Raw genomic sequence first — 15,811 nt, 5'->3', positions numbered from 1 at the left:
CTTGATCCCAGACTCCGATTTGGCGACTTTGCGCCCTCATGCACTCCCATGCACCCCACGATGCATCAATATCAATTTCGAGAGAGCCACTTGAGTGGGACGGACGGGATGAGAATGTTGTGCGAAACCCTGTGCGCCTGATGACGCCTTGCTGTCGTGTCTCCAGTGTTTACCTCTCCCCGTCTTCGCCGCCGTCAAGCTCGTCGGAAGTATGCCTGGCATCGAGTTAGCATTCGTCTCATCCATAACCCATCCGCAACTCACCCCAGCAAATTCTTGACATCCTTCATCTCGTAATGTCTCTTCCTCATCTGCTCAAATCGCTTGTGCTTCTCCCTCTCCTCCCGACTCATGTCCTCCTCCCTCCTCTCCCCATGATTACTCCCACTGTCGACATCCATCCCGGCATCCACCACCACCTTATTCTCCCCATCACTCTCCCTGCGAATGCTTGGGTCCATCTCCGGCTCTCCAAGGTCCAGACCAGGGATATCGCCATCTCGCTGCGCACGACGGGGAGGCTGCTTCGTCTTGTCCATCTCCAGCTCGTCCACCGCCAGCTCCTGGGCATTGAGAGCAGACATCTCCGCTTCGTCCTCTTGTGGGTCATATTGCTTGGCGTAGGGCGTCTTGGGCTCGTCGATCTTCATGCGTCCGCCCATCTGGCCCTCATTGAGGTAGAGGTTCGCTTCATCCCACTTCAGTCTCTGCCCTTGCTCGTCTTGCGTGCCATCTGCCGAACCCCCTTGAGAGGATTGTCGGCGGCTGAGACTCGCGCGTTGATTCGAGCTGTTTCGTCGGGCGCCGCCAGCGTTGATTTCGGTGTTCATCTGCACAAGCTCTTTGTCGGTAAGCTCGCGCTGAAGCGGCGCACCGTTCGTGGCTGCATCGTGAGCGGGCTCGGCGGGCTGAGGAGGCCGCTCTGATAGGGGAGAGGTGCGCGTGTCAGGTGGAGAGTTGGCGTTCTTGAGAATTCCTGTTACACCCTGCGTCAGCTACTGTGCGGGTGTGGCAGGACGTTTTGTGTGCATCTGGTAGAGACTTGGCGTACCTCTGGGCCTCTTAGGCGCTTCGGGGGGTGAGTGTCGGGCTGCTTCTGTCTGTGCCATTGTGTCGATTTGCGGTGTTGATAGCGTTGCTCAAAGACGATGTATGAAGATGGTGTAGTGCTGACGATGTGGAAGTAAATGACGATGATGCTCGTATGTTTGGCTGAGGTGCCTTTCACATGCAAACGAAGCGACCCAGCCACCCGATGCAGGGTCGACGTGACACAACTTTACACGAGGCTAAGAAGGCGCAGGAACACGTCTGCCTTGTTGTACTTCAGCCGTGGTAAAGTCGGTATCGGCCTGTCCGTGGAAGTCACTGCTTCGATGTTGTGCGTCTGGTGGAGAACACTTTTGTTTTGTCGTGTGCGAGCTTTCCTGATCTTCGTCTCCCTCGCCCACCCTCTCGGAGGTAAAACGTCATACGCTAGGCCGTTTTAGGACAAGATGCAGCCACAGCCGGCGGAGAGCGGCTGCAGCCGTTGCATACCACGTGCACACAGGCATGTAGATGACTTCAGCCATTTGCCAAGGGTGCCACAGATTTTGGCCATAATCAGCTTTAAGTCATGCATGTTTATCGTGTGTAGTCATGGTCCGTATATAATGCTCAGCGAGTTTCGATGCCGACATCAGCCAGTGAACATCATGTCGGAGAGAACTTCGACTTGGCCCGAATCCTCCCGCCGTACTTGTAGAACAAAATGGGCACAGGAAGGAACAGCGTGCATATACATGCCAGCAGAGTCGTCGCCCATTGCACTCCAAGTCCTCGGTACATGTATGGTGCAAACACTGTATCCATTAGTGTCAAGCAGGGATGAGGAGGACGGGGCAAAACGTACGAGGGAAGACGGCAGCAGCGATACTTCGGATAAAAGTATTGATCGCGATGGCCGAGTTGGCGTAGAAGCCAAAGCAGTCGATGATGTAGTTCGTGCCTTGCCAGAAGGTGACGAGGAGACCGGCTCCAATCAGCGCTACCGACATCACTTGAGGTACCCAGGTGATACTCGGGAAGGATGTCCACGCGAACCACTAAAGCTTTGTCGTCAGCGTGCATATCATTTAAAGATAGTCATGCCCGAGAGGGGAAATGTACGTACAAAGAACCCGATAGGTAATAGAATTGCCCCAACAATCATAGCTGGTAGGCGTTGCTCGGGTATTGCTTTGCCGTATTTGAGATACGCCGGTTTGAAGTGGACGGACGTGGACCACCACATGATGCCTGTTCCCATTGCGATCCCAACAATGAATGGGATGTACGAAAGGCCGGTAATGCCGAGACTCCAGCCTCTGTCCTCGTGGAAGGAAATCGGGAAGGCTTCGAACAGGAGGTAGAGCACGCCGTAGATGTAGCTCATGTAAGCCGTGATCAACGCCAGGATCTTGTCTTGTGCAATCATGATCCATGGACGAGCCTGACGGACTACCGGTTAGCATGTGCTTGCATGTGCTTTGTCTCACTGTCGGCTTACCAAATATACATGGACAATGGTATGGATATTGACCGGGCTCTCATCAGCCTTGGAGTGTAATGCCCAATTCCGAGTCTCGTATCGAAGCCGTCTCGCGCGGAGCTGAAGGATCTTCATTGGAGATGTCTCGGGGATGACAAAAAGTCCGATTACACCGAACAATCCGCTGAGCATCATCGTAATCCACGCAGTCCAGCGCCAGCCTAGGAAGCTCTCAGTAACAAACCCACCCACAAGAGGCCCTGCCACCGGCCCGCAGAATGCACCAGCGGCGAATACACAGATTGCGTAAGTGCGTTCGACCGGCAGCCAAAGATCCGCCATGCAGCCACCGACAATAGCCACCGGAGCACTCGCTGCAATTCCCCCGATCAGCCTGCCGATGAGAATGGTCTCGATATTCGTCGCCAATGCCACCGGTAGATTGAATAGCATGAAGATAATGTAGCCCGCGAATAGAGGCGTCCGTCGACCCCAAACTTCTGAGGCCGGACCGAAGCCAATGGGGCCGACCACAAAGCCTAGAAGGAAAAAGGACACGCCCAGGGTAGCCACGGGTGTACTGACGTTGTATTCCTTCGATACCGGCTCGATCGCAACGGCGAAAATCGACGAGGAGAAGGTCACGACGAACGTCATAAGGCCCATTGACGCCGTGATGCATATTCGCCGCCGGGAAGTCCAGTTCTTGGGATTTTCGGGGTCATTGGGTCCATCGAACTCGATCAAAGTCGGATCCGTGGGCTCGCTTTCAGGCGGGGATGGCGTTTCGTCCTGCGATATCTCCGCCTGCGACAGCTTCTCGATATCCCTGTCGTCTTCATGCTTCATTTTCTCCGGTTCGAGGACGTCTGCCATGCTGCCGTCCCGACTTTGCGACTCCTTTGGCGGAAACATGGTTGGATGTAGGACAGGTCAGTCCCCAGGTTGTATCATTTTACCCTCCTTAGAAATCGCAATGATCGTCATCCCCGGACTCGTTGCATTCGCCGCTTTATTTCCGGGGTGCGGCACAGCCGACGAGGGCGCCAGTGTGCCGACTTCCGCATTGCCGAAAAGGGTACTGTAGCAATATCTCTACAGTCATTAATATTCCAGACGTTAGACAATTTTGTAAAACGACCAGCAACCCCGCGATATGCAGCGTAAGCTGCAAGTTGTTCGTTGCTGACTGCAAGAAGGAAGCAATATATGATACGACACGTGATTGGACACGTGATCATCAACGTCACGTGAAGTTCGTTCCTTAAATCTATAAGACAACTTTCGCATAGGTCGCGACTACCGCCGATTGTAGTTCACATAGCGACTCGCAACAAACAGCAAAATCAAATTGCTCCCAATGAACGCAATCAAAATGCCCAGATCGCGATAGCGCGTCGAGAAATCGATCCCAAACTCTTCGTAGAACTGATCGCCGACCTTGTACGCGCAGTAGCCACACTCGGACGTCTGGTTGTTGACGAGATACCCCGGGCCGCCGGATGCAAAGAAGGCGGACATGTACTCTCCGCAGGTTTTGCCGGGTGGAGAGGTGAAGCGATTGAGTTCGGAGTCGGTGCATTTTACTGGGAGGCCGTGGAGTTCGTTGGACATTAGGCCGCTGATGAGGCGGGTGAAACTGGTGGACGTTAGCAAGTGACCAGTTGCAAAGTTTGTAATATCGAATACATACGGGTCGAGCTGGTACAGCCAAGCTCGCCAGAAAGACGGTATCTCCGGCGGCGGAACGGTAACACCACAGAAAAGGGCGAAAACAATGATGACGAACGGGTTGAAGAGAATCGCAATGTAGGTGCTCGGCGTGAACGCGGAGATCATCTGTCCGAGAACGACAGAGAACAGCTCTGTAACAATGACAACCGCGAAAAAGTATCCGCTGCGGCCGGTGTGAGGGTTGAATCCGGGAATATAGTAGATGGGAAGGAAGAAGGACACCGCGCAGATGATTGAGTAGGGGATTTCGGCCAGGACCATGGAGAGCGCGAAGGGGAGCTGTTGATAGGTTTTGGCGGAGGCTTCCCGGTAGTAGATCTGGCGTGAAATGTCGTACTTGGGTTCTACGCTCGCGAGGATCAGAGCAGGAAGCACGGTCACCTGCAGAAGGCGTTGCGGTTAGCATGCGTACAGCACAAGACGCCGAGGCGAGTAAGTGAATCACTATCGGGGATGAATAGCTCACCTGGAAAATCACGAAAACCCTGTACTGCAACGACGTCCGAGAGTCCGAGAGTTGCAAAAACATAAGCCCCGTCAAAAGCGCAATAATCACATGGTTGAAAAGCCGAGTGAAGCCATAATTCGGCTGCCGCCAGAAAGCCTTCTGCTGCCGTTTGTTGACAGTCACAATTTGATGCCAGAGCGGAGTGGCAAACTCCTTCGCAGGAGCGACCGTTTGGGACTCCGTTTCGCGCACTCGCTCCGTCTTGAGCCGGACAATCTCCTCTTTGACGTTTTCGAATTCCGCCGAGTCGTTCCAGATGGCGCCCCAGTCTTTGTCGCCGATGCGCGGGGATTGCCCGGCGCCGATGGCGTCGAGCATCCATTCTGCTGGGTTTTCGTCGGGCTCGCAGTAGGCGCCGTGTTTGGCAAAGTATTCTCGAAGGATGGCTGCGTCTTTGCCAATGTCGCCGAAGTATACCGTCTCGCCTCCAGACTGCAGTAGTAAGAGTCTGTCGAAGTTTTCGAAGAGCGAGGCGTTGGGTTGATGGATGGTGCAGAGGATCGCTTGGCCGGCTGCTGCCAATTTCCGGAGGAAACGGACGATGTTGTACGCTGATTGACTGTCCAGACCCGATGTAGGCTCGTCGAGGAAGAGCAGCAGCTGAGGTTTCGCGGCTAATTCAATACCGATCGTGACTCGCTTGCGCTGTTCAACTGCCAGACCTGCTTCGGGACTGCCAATGATGGCATCCGCTATGTTTTCCATTTCTAGCAGTGCGATCACTTCTTCCACGTATGCGTGCTTCTCGGCCAGCGGTGTATCGTAAGGCTGCCTGAGCTCCGCCGAGAATCTGAGCGCCTCGCGGACACTTTGGGTCTCCTCGAACATATCCAGTTGTTCAGCATACGACGTTCCACGTTGGAAGTCGGTGCCGGGTGTTTTCCCGTCGATCAGCTTGTCGCCGCTAATAACGCCAATATTCTTTCGATTGGCGAGCACGTCGAGCAGTGTGGTCTTCCCAGCACCCGATGCGCCCATCAAAGCGGTAAGTTCGCCAGGTTTGACGTAGCCATAGACGTGTTTCAAAAGACGTAGCTGTCCAGACGACACAGGAACGTCGTAGCACATATCTTCCCACGTGAGGACGGCCTTGGACTCAATACGAAGCTCGGTCTCGGCGTGTTCGCTGTCTTTGCGGCGACGAGAATCCTTGCTTCCAACTAACGTGTCGTTCAAAGCCTTTCGCTCGGAATTCTCCTTGACGAAAAACGTGACCGTCCTGCCGCCGGCGCCCCACCTGATATACTCACCCAGGTAGACGTTGGCCATCAGGAAAGCGATGATGAGAATGACCATGATGCCCCAGTTTCGCCAGAGATCTTTCACGTCGTATTGGAAATGTTGAGTGACGTAGGCAGAGCCGCTGACGATAGCGGTGCCGGCATGGCTTCCTGGAAGAGTGCAGACTTGGTGGGTGATATCGTTGTAGCTTGGTCCGTACGGGATAAGCGAGGTACCGTCACAGGTGAGGTCGATTCGCGAGAACTCGTTGATCATCATGGAAGAAAAGCCAAGGCCCAGCTGGTTGATGTAGAAGATCCACCGGAGCCATACCTGTTCGCTGGCGTATTGTATCAAGTAGCCGCCAGTTAGGACAAAGAGTGTGATAATCAGCACAGCTGTCTTAATCGCCGAATCGAAATCCGGACACAAGCAGGCGGCCGTTCGGAAGAACAAAGTCATGCCAAGATAGCCCGTGATGATGACCAGGACGAAAGTGAAGAATGCGCCGACATCCAGCACGAGCCCGCACATGAAGTAGACCATGATGCTGAACACCAGAATCTTCACGCTAGAGAAGAGGAGGTCGACGCCGATTTGTGCGATCCATAGTGCAGAGGGGCGGTAGAATGCGTAGGCTCGATGTTTATTGACCAGTGGCCGGCCGACCATCACTCCAGCCAATTCTCCAAAGGCCGTAAAGCAGTTGAATAAAAGCGAGATGAACAGGACACCACCACGCGTGAAAGCACCCTGGGAGGTTGTGGGGAGTTGCAGCCTGTTTCGATAAATATCAGTGCATGGCCGGGGATTCCAAGATGGTCGAGATCGTCGAACTTACCACACAGTGCCAATGATAACCGCAATAATAATCGTAGTGGCCCAGCCCACACACAAGGAGAACTTGTCCTGCCACTTCAACCAGAACTGCCTCTTTGCCAGAAACCAAATCTGTAAGTAGAGGGGAATAGAGTAGACGGATTTCTTGGTGTAGTGGCGTTTCCCCTGCAGCACAGCCGTCCTGAAGTCGTCATGAATCTGCTGGTTCTCCTGAAGAACATCCACGTATTCCTTCGTTTCCTCCGCAAGGCGAGTGGCGTATGGCGATTGCTGAAACGCTGCCGCCAGCGTTTCGGGGGAGTGCGGTGCGTTTGACTCGTCTCGACCTTTTTGATATTCTCGTTCGAAGGAGTCGGTGCAGCCGGTGAGATAGTCCGGGGTCGTCTGTCGAGGCTTGGGTAGGAAGCCCAGGCCTTCAAAGTAGGATCTCGCTTCGTTGGCTGGGCCGAGGAAAATCTGACGGCCTTGATCGATTACCATGACTTTGTCGAACTGCTTATAGATGGATTCGGAGGCCTGGTACAGACTGACGAATGTTGTCGTCTTGTAGATGTTCGTCAGGACCCGCAACGACTTTGCGTAGTCCACGGCCGTCGAGGCATCGAGCCCACGAGTGGTGTTGTCGTGAGAGATGACCGAGCCGCCGGTAATGAACGTCTCTGCGATTGACACGCGCTTCCGTTCGCCGCCGCTGATGCCGCGGATGAACTGATCTCCACACTTCGTGTTCCGCGTGTGTTCGATATTGAACATCCGTAGCAGCAAATCAACAACCTCTTCTTTGAACACTTTGGCGGTGAGGTTCCCACGTCGCTTTCCGGGAACTTTGGTATCCAATGCAAAGCCCAGCGTCTGCCCAACGGTCAATGCGGCCAGATGGACGTCATCTTCTTGACAATAAACGCTCTCGCCACGATACCGAGTCTCGAACTCCTTGCTCGTGAAGGGTCCGTACCGCACATCGCCGTCAATAGACGTGTAGCCGTACCGTTGATTGGCAATGACCTTCAAGAACGTAGTACAGCCTGATCCCGGCCGTCCCAGCACCAGCACCATCTCCCCGGGCTTCACCACCCCATTAAAGTCATGCAGAATATCCACCTCATTCGCCTTCCTTCGCGCCGGCATCAACTTCATCAGCAGCCGAAACGGCGCCCCGAAAAAGCCGACAAACGCATCCGGGAAAAACGTGGGAACGAGAATCTTCGTCCCGCCGACGCCTCTGACCGTCAACCCGCTCCAAACGACGCCAATCTGCTTCGACTTGATCCCGGCCTCCTCCTCCAGCCGCCGATTGCCTCGCAGGATATCCTCGAGATCGAACGGCTCGGCCTCCTCGCTGGACTCCGACGCCCCGCCCTTCTCCAGGTCGCGCTGCTTCTCGTCCCGCTGCCGGCTTTGCTGTCGCGACAATTTCGTCGAAGCCTTGCTGACATGGCTAAAAGTGCGCTGGAGTTGATGGAATTGCTTTTCCGCTCCGGCGACGTTGACGCCGTGCGCGCCGTCCGCTTTACCGGCTACTTCGATTGAGAGTCGCTCCGAAGCGGCGTAGGAGACATCGTCTGAGGAATCGCCATTCTCGTATGAGGCCAGCGTGTCGACGCGCTCTACTGCCACGGTGGGAACGTTGTCATGAGGTGTCGTCAGCCCGGCCGTGTCGTGCGCATAGGCCCTGCTAATCGCTTCTTTTTCCGAGTGCTCCATAGGCGCTCATGCGGTTGGTAATAAGGCGAACGCACGGGTGTCACATGACAGATCGACAGCGCAGGCACAGCGGGGTAAGAAGTCTCCAGAGCACCCAGGTGTTTCTGTTCCCTCACATTTCACGATTGGAATCCAACAAGAAAGAGAGAAAAAGAACGAAGCCGGATTTAAGAAGAACTATAGATGTCCAGATCAGCCCTACTGTTACCCTCACACTTGCCAGGCGACAACGCTACTGCGCAATGAGTCGTGCCTATAGTAACGCCGAAAACGAACACCGTCCCGGAGAGTAACAATGACTCTTGCATCCTCAACTCCGTGGCCCCACCCCGCCATTGCAAATCAATGCCGAAGTCGTCGGTCTTACGCCGGACTGGGGAAGATGCTGTACCTGCCTGTTTCGGCGACCCCACTACTTGACCGCCCTACCATCTACACGTGGTGACAGGGTGATTCAATGTAGTGACACGATGATACAGTGTATGAATACAATATGTAAGCGCTCAGGGTACGGCATTCCTTCTCCAACACCTTCGGCGCCGTGAACGGTACTGCTCTCCCAGGACATTAGACCAATGCGTCTCGCGAATGGCCCACGACATGCACGCTTCTGTCCCTCCACCCAACCCAGACTCCAAGCTGCATAATCATTCAAGGAGCACCCGCCTCAACTTTTTTCGTTCGATCTCGACCGCGTATCGACGCCTCCCATCTCCACGTCCTTTTCCATCCCGTGCGGAGAATCTACAACATGTGAGTGCCTGCCCGTGCGGGCAAGCCACTTCTCCGCCGAGTCCAGTGTCAGCTTCATCGTCTGATTGACCTGCGCCATCATGTCGAGACCTTCAGTAGCAAAAGCTATCATGCGATGCGCGCTGCGACTCGTCTCGCTGTCGCCCATCTGATTGTCGGAGACGAAGCGCCAGCGTTGAGGCAGCGACATGAGTTGGTTGCGCACGAATTGACGCGCATTGTCGGGCAAGGCGCCGCCTGCGTAGCTGGAAATGTTATTTACCACCGTCTGCAGAGTCTGCCAGATGTCGTCGGAGTGCTTCTTGAGCAGTTCTGCGAGGCGTCGCGCATCTTGGTCTTGGTCTGGTGTTTGCGGGCGCTCGCCTTTTTCAATGCTCGAGTCGTGAGTGGAGTGGAAGGCATCTCGGGCTTGGTCGTATTGTTCGAGCACCATCTTGAGCGCGTGCATTAGAATGGAGACGCGTTCGGCTGAGTTGCTGAGTAGTTGGAGACAGTAGCGGAGACTGCTTCGAGAAGTGTCGCTCAGCGCAATGCTGAGGCCGGAGGTCATGACAAACACCTGCGATGACCAACTCTGGGGCTGTCGATCGTTTCGGATGGGGCTGGCTTCCTCTCGGTAAGAAGGCGGCTTGCTCGATCCATACGCTGGCAGAGGCTCGCGAGTGGATTCTTCAGACTCTCTGTGCAAATTGCTGCTCGAGCTTCGCGTGCCCGATTCGAGATCCATTTCGTCCAGTCTTCTCCGTGCGCCCGTGGAGTCTTCGCTTGCTCGTTCAAGATCTGGCGTTCCATTGGCATAGCCGCCGTAGTACCACCGAAGGCCACTCTCAATACCGGTCACTCGGCCGACCGTGCTGACAGTGCTTGCAACCGGTCCACCGACGTTTCTCTCCACCAGGTTCGCTCCGTACTGCACGAGTCGAGGGGAGTAGTATTTGGTAGTGGAGTATGCGTTGAGTGAGCCGTTGATCGTCCCCCCTACCCACGGATGCGCTCGCGTGAAGAGTTGGAGCAGAGGTTCCGGGCCCTCGTGATCATCACGTGCTGCAGTAGAGCTGCCATGTGATCTGGTCCGATCTGGTGGGGATTAGCTCGAGTCCATCCTCCAAAGCATCGCACTCCCATACCTGGATTGCCCAGCCCTGACAAGGCCTCGGCCGCCATGCGGACATTCGGATCGTCAATGGAAACAACACTTGTAGACCGCGCGCCCCGTCTGTCGTCAATGCTCATAACACTGCCAGCCTCCGATGGGCTGGCTATCGCCGACTCCATGCTCGACCGAGCTCCATTGAAAAGTGCAGGACCGGGGTCCATGCGAGGCAGGCTTCTCACCGAGGTGGGCGATACGGGGGGTGCATAACGGGCGATGTTCTCGAAGTCGGGAGACAGGACGGTTCGGAGGTCAGGCAGGGTGATTTCGGCCTGGACTTGCGGGCGGCTCAGTGCGGTTTGGGGGACGGAGGGAAAGGCGAGGTCGGACGGATGGTGGTATTGCAGGGGCGGCGGCGGTGTGGACTGTTGCAGCTCCATGGTATTAGGCGTACAGAAGGGAAGGAGACAACGAGTGTGAGTGCATTGACGACCGCATTTGCACGGCGCCTTGAGCTGGGGTGGAGTGTGGTAGAGTGGGAAGGGACGGATTGAGGTCGTTGCGCGCCGTGAGGGAGGGCAGGGCGAGAGCGACGCTCGCTCGGGATGATCGCATTTCTCTTCGGCATCGTCTTCCCACGCATGTGATCCAAGCTCGGACCACCCACGCTCGGGGCCCCACTTTCACGTGCTTATCACGAGCGGGCTTGCTCACCTCATGTCGATTTGAAATCTCCCAAGATAAAAGAGACGCTTCGTACCAAGTACACCTTCTCAATATTGCACTCTGAACGCGTTCCAAGTCTGTTTTGCATTGAGTCGGTCTGACTGCGTTTTGGAGAGTATACTTTCAACGTGCGCCAATATCGGCCTATTATGCATCGTAGATCTCCGTAAAGAGCTTCATGTCCCGACCAGCAATCTCTCTTCATTCTCTCGTAATGTCACTAGAGTCAATCGTACAAACAACTTTCCTCTCAGTACTGATGAACAGCAACCTGGCAGACAAATTCTCCACGTCAATCCAAGGCTCCAACTGCGCGAATCTCCGGCTCTCAGGAACATCTGCCGAGCACGCAACCCTTTCGAGTCCCTCTTCTTCGAGCTGCATCCATTTCTTCGCAATAGCTGCGGCGAACGTGCTCTCCCACAGCCCCTCTCTGCGAGGCATGGATTCGAGAACAGCAATGGCGCGACGGCGGAGGCCAGGATCGCGGCAACGGATGGCGGTGAAGAAGGCGGGGACGATGAAGCCGAGATCCAGGGTGAAGGAGACCGAAGGAGGCGCAGACGCAGATGAATCGCGAATGCTGGTTGAGACGTCCTCGAGGAGCGAGACGATGCGAGCAAAGTGCGGCATTACGCAATCGTACTCGCTTTGCACAAGCGTGGGAAAGTTTGCATCGGCGTCGACGGAAGCAGCGAGGTACCAGCATTCGATTGTTTTGGTTTGACTTTCTGGTGGAGGCTTGGGTAGAGCAGTGAGCAGCTTGTGCCAGTGCTGCTTCCATTTGATGAGCCTTTGCCGGCAGGCCAGAAGTTGCCGGCGGCACTCGTTTTCTGCGCGGATATCCGAGTCGCCGTGGACATAGATGTGTTCATGGAGCATGAATGTTAGTCGAATGAGGTCGACGAGGGCGGCGTGGGCTTGCTGAACGCTGGAGTAAGATTGCGAGTGCAATTCTGGCGCCGTGTTCAGCAAATCCCTGAGAGTATACTGATATGGAGCAGTGACGTCGGAAAAGGTGAGAGAAACCAGGTCCAGGCGAGCGAAGGCGGTGGCAATCTCATCGAGCGCAGTGCTGCCCGCTGTGATACGCTTTCTCGGCCGGTATTGGGCAATGATCTTTCGACCGTTCGCCATATGGGTTGCGCTGGCGGAGTAATTTCCACGCATGCCTTCGTATAGAGTGAATATATGACAAGCCAGAAGCAGGCTGTGGACTTCTGGGGATGATCCGGTGTCAGAGATCACGTTTCGAGCCTCGACGAGTGCTCGCTGGTAGTGTCGATCCGCGTAGAGGCGTAAATGCTGAGCCGCTGCTTTGTCCTTGTGATGGATGAGAGAGTCGTGATATGCACCGATGGCAAGCACGGCGTGTTTAACGGTCGGGTGGGTATGGCAAGCCTGCAATACAAGGCTGTCCCAAAACGCAGAAGGAATCTGTCGACGAGATTGATGAGTCGAAACGATCAAACTTGCGTTGTAAGGGTCCCCACATACCGTCTGTTTAGTGCTGGCAATAGTGCACTGTCGGAAGAACTGAAAAAAGCGTTTGTCCAGAACACACTGAAAGGCCGGGTCGGTAAGGACGCACGGAAGGGCAGACGGGAAATGCGGGTGTTGTAGCGTATCCAGGGCCATTCGCAGGTCTCCGCGAGTCAGGGGAATGGTGGTGTAGCCATCACATGTACGTCCAGTGGCCGTACAGCGATGGCACTTTGGCTTGCCCTCATCGCATTTGACCTTGCGGATACGGCAGGTCACGCATCCACTTCTGGTCGGTGGCATGTCGATTGGCGTGGAGGGAAGATAGATGGCGCTGCGGCGGTCCGACGTGCCAGAACATTCTTTCGGCTGGCGAGGTCATTGTTCTGAGATACTTGAAATGATACATCTTCGCTACTGCCTGGTGAGGCTTGAGTTACCACAGCCCGGCTGCCGGCCACGACAAACGTCTGCGCGTTGCCTCAGCCCCCGTTGGATTTGGGCTGCTGTCATTGGTGTGCTCGCCCCGAAGTTGGCCCGGCAGACGACTTGAAACAAGCCATGCCAATAGCAGTACTCCTCGACTGGCAGTTCACGTATACTGCATGCTGCCTTGTGGATCCTCGCTACTGACTTGCTCTTCTTCAACTTGTATGGTTATGAATAGATGTCCAGCATCGACACTCCTACCACCCATTGGCCGGCTCGCTGTCCCTCAAGGCAAACGCGTACACGGTGTCCGAGACACATTTCAGACACATCGACCTGGCGATCAAGTGTAGGTATAAATCAGTCTTCCGTCTCTTCCATATTGCTCTCTCACTGCCTCCATCCACTTCTTTCTTCTCCATCTCGAACAATTCTCCAACGCACAATGCATTACCAACTGCTGGCATGTCTTTTCTCTCCTCTCCTCAGCATCGTCCACGCCGGGTTTCCCCCTGAGCCACAGGGAGTCACCATCCAGCAGCTCAAACACCTCCCAGGCGTTTCAATCTCCTACAAAGAAACGCACATCTGCGAAACGCAAGCACAGGCCTGGGCCGGATACGTCCACCTGCCTTCCACGCTCCTGGAAGACATCGAGTCTGCTGAGCCATACAATGTCTCCATGTTCTTCTGGTACTTCGAGGCGCGGAACAACCCACAGAATGCCCCCACCACGCTCTACCTGGCTGGGGGTCCGGGCGATTCGTCAGTAGGAGGTGCGGTGCAGGATGGTGGACCATGTATGATCCTTAGCGATGCGAATACTACAGTCAACAACCCGTGGTCTATGAATACGAACGTCAACATGCTCTACGTAGGGACAGATCGATATCCTAATTCATCACCGAAACTGATGATTGCTAGGTGGATCAACCGGTTGGCACTGGCTTCTCATACACGGCGCGCGTGAACGCTACGCTCAACCAGCTGTTCCTTGGCTCTCCCCCCACCGAAACCGGCATCACACCCTTTGCAGCATACGGCGGACATGTGCCATCGGAGAATGGCACCTTCATGTATGGCACATTCTCCGAACAAAATCCGGAAAAGACGGTCAACAATACAATGAGCGCCGCAAAGACGCTGTGGCACTTCTGTCAAGCATGGTTCTCTTCCTTTCCAGAGTACACCACGACCGACAAGAACCTCAACCTCTTTGGCAATTCGTATGGAGGTTATTGGGTGCCCGCTACTGCCCAGTATATCGTTCAGCAAAACAACGCCATCAAAGCTCTCAAGTGCAATGGCACCGTCATCCCCGTGGACACCGTCGGTTGGACGAACGGCTGCGTAGACGAACTCATCCAGGGCGAGTGGTATCCGGAACAGGCGTACAACAACACCTACAACCTCCAAGTCATCCCCGAGCAGGCGTACAAAGAAGCTACAAACAACTTCACCAGACCCGGCCGCTGCGCCGATCTTATCAAAGAATGTCGAGCCCTCGGCGACAAGCTGGATCCCAACTACTTCAGCACAGACGCAAAGGTCAACAAGCTCTGCGTTGAAGCGCTTGAGTATTGCTTCGTCTACGTCCTCGGTGCATACAATGTCTTCAGCAACCGCAGTGTGTTCGACATGGCGCATCTTGACCCAGATCCGTTTCCCACCAGTTACTGGAACGGCTTCTTCAACCGCGAATGGGTGCAAGCTGAGTTAGGAGTGCCGGTCAATTTAACCGCGTACTCCCTCCTCGTAAACAACGTCTTTCTCTATCAGACTGGGGATGCTGTCCGAGTTGCAGGCCTGCAGAGCATGGAGTATCTCCTCGCACAGGGAGTTCGAGTAAACATGATATACGGAGACAGAGACTATCGGTGTCCCTGGAATGGAGCGGAGAAGCTGAGTTTGGCGGCGCAATGGAGTGGAGCAGAGGACTTTGGAAAAGCAGGGTATGAGTACGTCGAAACTAACAATACCTACAAGGGAGGGATGGTAAGGCAGCACGGGAATCTAGCGTTTACGCGGGTGTTCGAAGCAGGTCATGACGGTAAGGACTCCATTCAGATCCGCATGGGAAAGGAGCGATCACTGAAATCCACAGCCTACGCCTACCAACCAGAGACCGTCTTCCAGCTCTTCAACCGCTTCATCTTCTCCAAGGATGTGGCGACGGGCACGCAGACAGTCTCCAGCAACTACAGCACGTCAGGCCCAAGCAGCACTTTCGGGGTCAAAGACAAGCTGCCGCCGCCCCCGCCGTTCAATTGCAATCTTTACAATGTCATCGGGTCGTGCACCATTCAGCAGTACGAGGCACTCCAGAACGGGACGGCGAAGGTGGTGGATTTCAACATCGTTCGGCCGGCAGGAGGGTCGCCGGGGAGCTTGGCCGGGCTCGAGTGACGCATGCGGCGATGAATGCTGCTTTGGGGCTGGGAGCTTGCCCGATGATATGTAGGGGGGGGGTGTTTAGACCCCTGCTAATCTCCGTACGTTGGCAACGCATTGGCTAGCCGTTCCAACGCGTGTCAAGTGTCAATGTTTAGCCTGGCTGCTCGGCTCGAAGAGACCGACTTCCTTCGGCGGCTTACTCGAATCAGCAGCTCTGCCGCCGCTCGTGCAGATGTGTCGCCCTCCTCTGAGATATACCCTGCCTTGCCTACATATGCAGGTTAGCGAGCTGGACGCGGCGCGCGGGGAACGCGCCGTCCACTCACGGACTGGCACATTCGCCGGCTGCACACCTCGCATTGGATCTTCAGGCACTGTGATGCAGCAGTGTCCAGAAGCACCGGCTTCTCGGAAT

General features: G+C 55.1%; 6 protein-coding genes across 6 annotated transcripts; 1 reads left to right on the top strand and 5 right to left on the bottom strand.

Annotated features, from left to right (window-relative positions):
* Window positions 1-169: 169 nt before the first annotated feature.
* BDY17DRAFT_324132 (uncharacterized protein) lies at window positions 170-1,109 on the bottom strand (the record flags this gene model as incomplete). The annotated part of the gene is made up of 3 exons (XM_033737136.1): window positions 170-215; window positions 265-976; window positions 1,052-1,109. 3 exons carry the CDS (start codon window positions 1,107-1,109, stop codon window positions 170-172), a joined length of 816 nt encoding a protein of 271 aa, XP_033589961.1.
* Window positions 1,110-1,695: 586 nt separating this feature from the next.
* BDY17DRAFT_249644 (MFS transporter) lies at window positions 1,696-3,361 on the bottom strand (the record flags this gene model as incomplete). The annotated part of the gene is made up of 4 exons (XM_033731005.1): window positions 1,696-1,844; window positions 1,895-2,087; window positions 2,156-2,473; window positions 2,531-3,361. 4 exons carry the CDS (start codon window positions 3,359-3,361, stop codon window positions 1,696-1,698), a joined length of 1,491 nt encoding a protein of 496 aa, XP_033589960.1.
* Window positions 3,362-3,811: 450 nt separating this feature from the next.
* BDY17DRAFT_249581 (ABC-2 type transporter-domain-containing protein) lies at window positions 3,812-8,519 on the bottom strand (the record flags this gene model as incomplete). The annotated part of the gene is made up of 4 exons (XM_033730995.1): window positions 3,812-4,151; window positions 4,206-4,627; window positions 4,713-6,753; window positions 6,817-8,519. 4 exons carry the CDS (start codon window positions 8,517-8,519, stop codon window positions 3,812-3,814), a joined length of 4,506 nt encoding a protein of 1,501 aa, XP_033589959.1.
* Window positions 8,520-8,892: 373 nt separating this feature from the next.
* BDY17DRAFT_297358 (transcription factor Opi1-domain-containing protein) lies at window positions 8,893-10,940 on the bottom strand. Its single transcript, XM_033733588.1, has 2 exons — window positions 10,400-10,940; window positions 8,893-10,349 (listed from the first exon to the last, which is right to left on the bottom strand). Exons 1-2 carry the CDS (start codon window positions 10,803-10,805, stop codon window positions 9,187-9,189), a joined length of 1,569 nt encoding a protein of 522 aa, XP_033589958.1. The 5' UTR covers window positions 10,806-10,940; the 3' UTR covers window positions 8,893-9,186.
* Window positions 10,941-11,061: 121 nt separating this feature from the next.
* On the bottom strand, window positions 11,062-13,020 carry BDY17DRAFT_297355 (uncharacterized protein). The gene is made up of 2 exons (XM_033733587.1): window positions 12,589-13,020; window positions 11,062-12,528 (listed from the first exon to the last, which is right to left on the bottom strand). Exons 1-2 carry the CDS (start codon window positions 12,874-12,876, stop codon window positions 11,293-11,295), a joined length of 1,524 nt encoding a protein of 507 aa, XP_033589957.1. The 5' UTR covers window positions 12,877-13,020; the 3' UTR covers window positions 11,062-11,292.
* A 427-nt stretch (window positions 13,021-13,447) lies between these two features.
* On the top strand, window positions 13,448-15,408 carry BDY17DRAFT_249846 (putative carboxypeptidase S1; the record flags this gene model as incomplete). Its single annotated transcript, XM_033731019.1, has 3 exons — window positions 13,448-13,876; window positions 13,927-15,052; window positions 15,107-15,408. 3 exons carry the CDS (start codon window positions 13,448-13,450, stop codon window positions 15,406-15,408), a joined length of 1,857 nt encoding a protein of 618 aa, XP_033589956.1.
* Between the last annotated feature and the right edge of the window lie 403 nt (window positions 15,409-15,811).

Source organism: Neohortaea acidophila (assembly GCF_010093505.1).
Source record: "Neohortaea acidophila strain CBS 113389 unplaced genomic scaffold BDY17scaffold_5, whole genome shotgun sequence".
In the NCBI taxonomy this organism is placed as follows: domain Eukaryota; kingdom Fungi; phylum Ascomycota; class Dothideomycetes; order Mycosphaerellales; family Teratosphaeriaceae; genus Neohortaea; species Neohortaea acidophila.
This window is presented reverse-complemented; position numbering and strand designations above follow the sequence as displayed.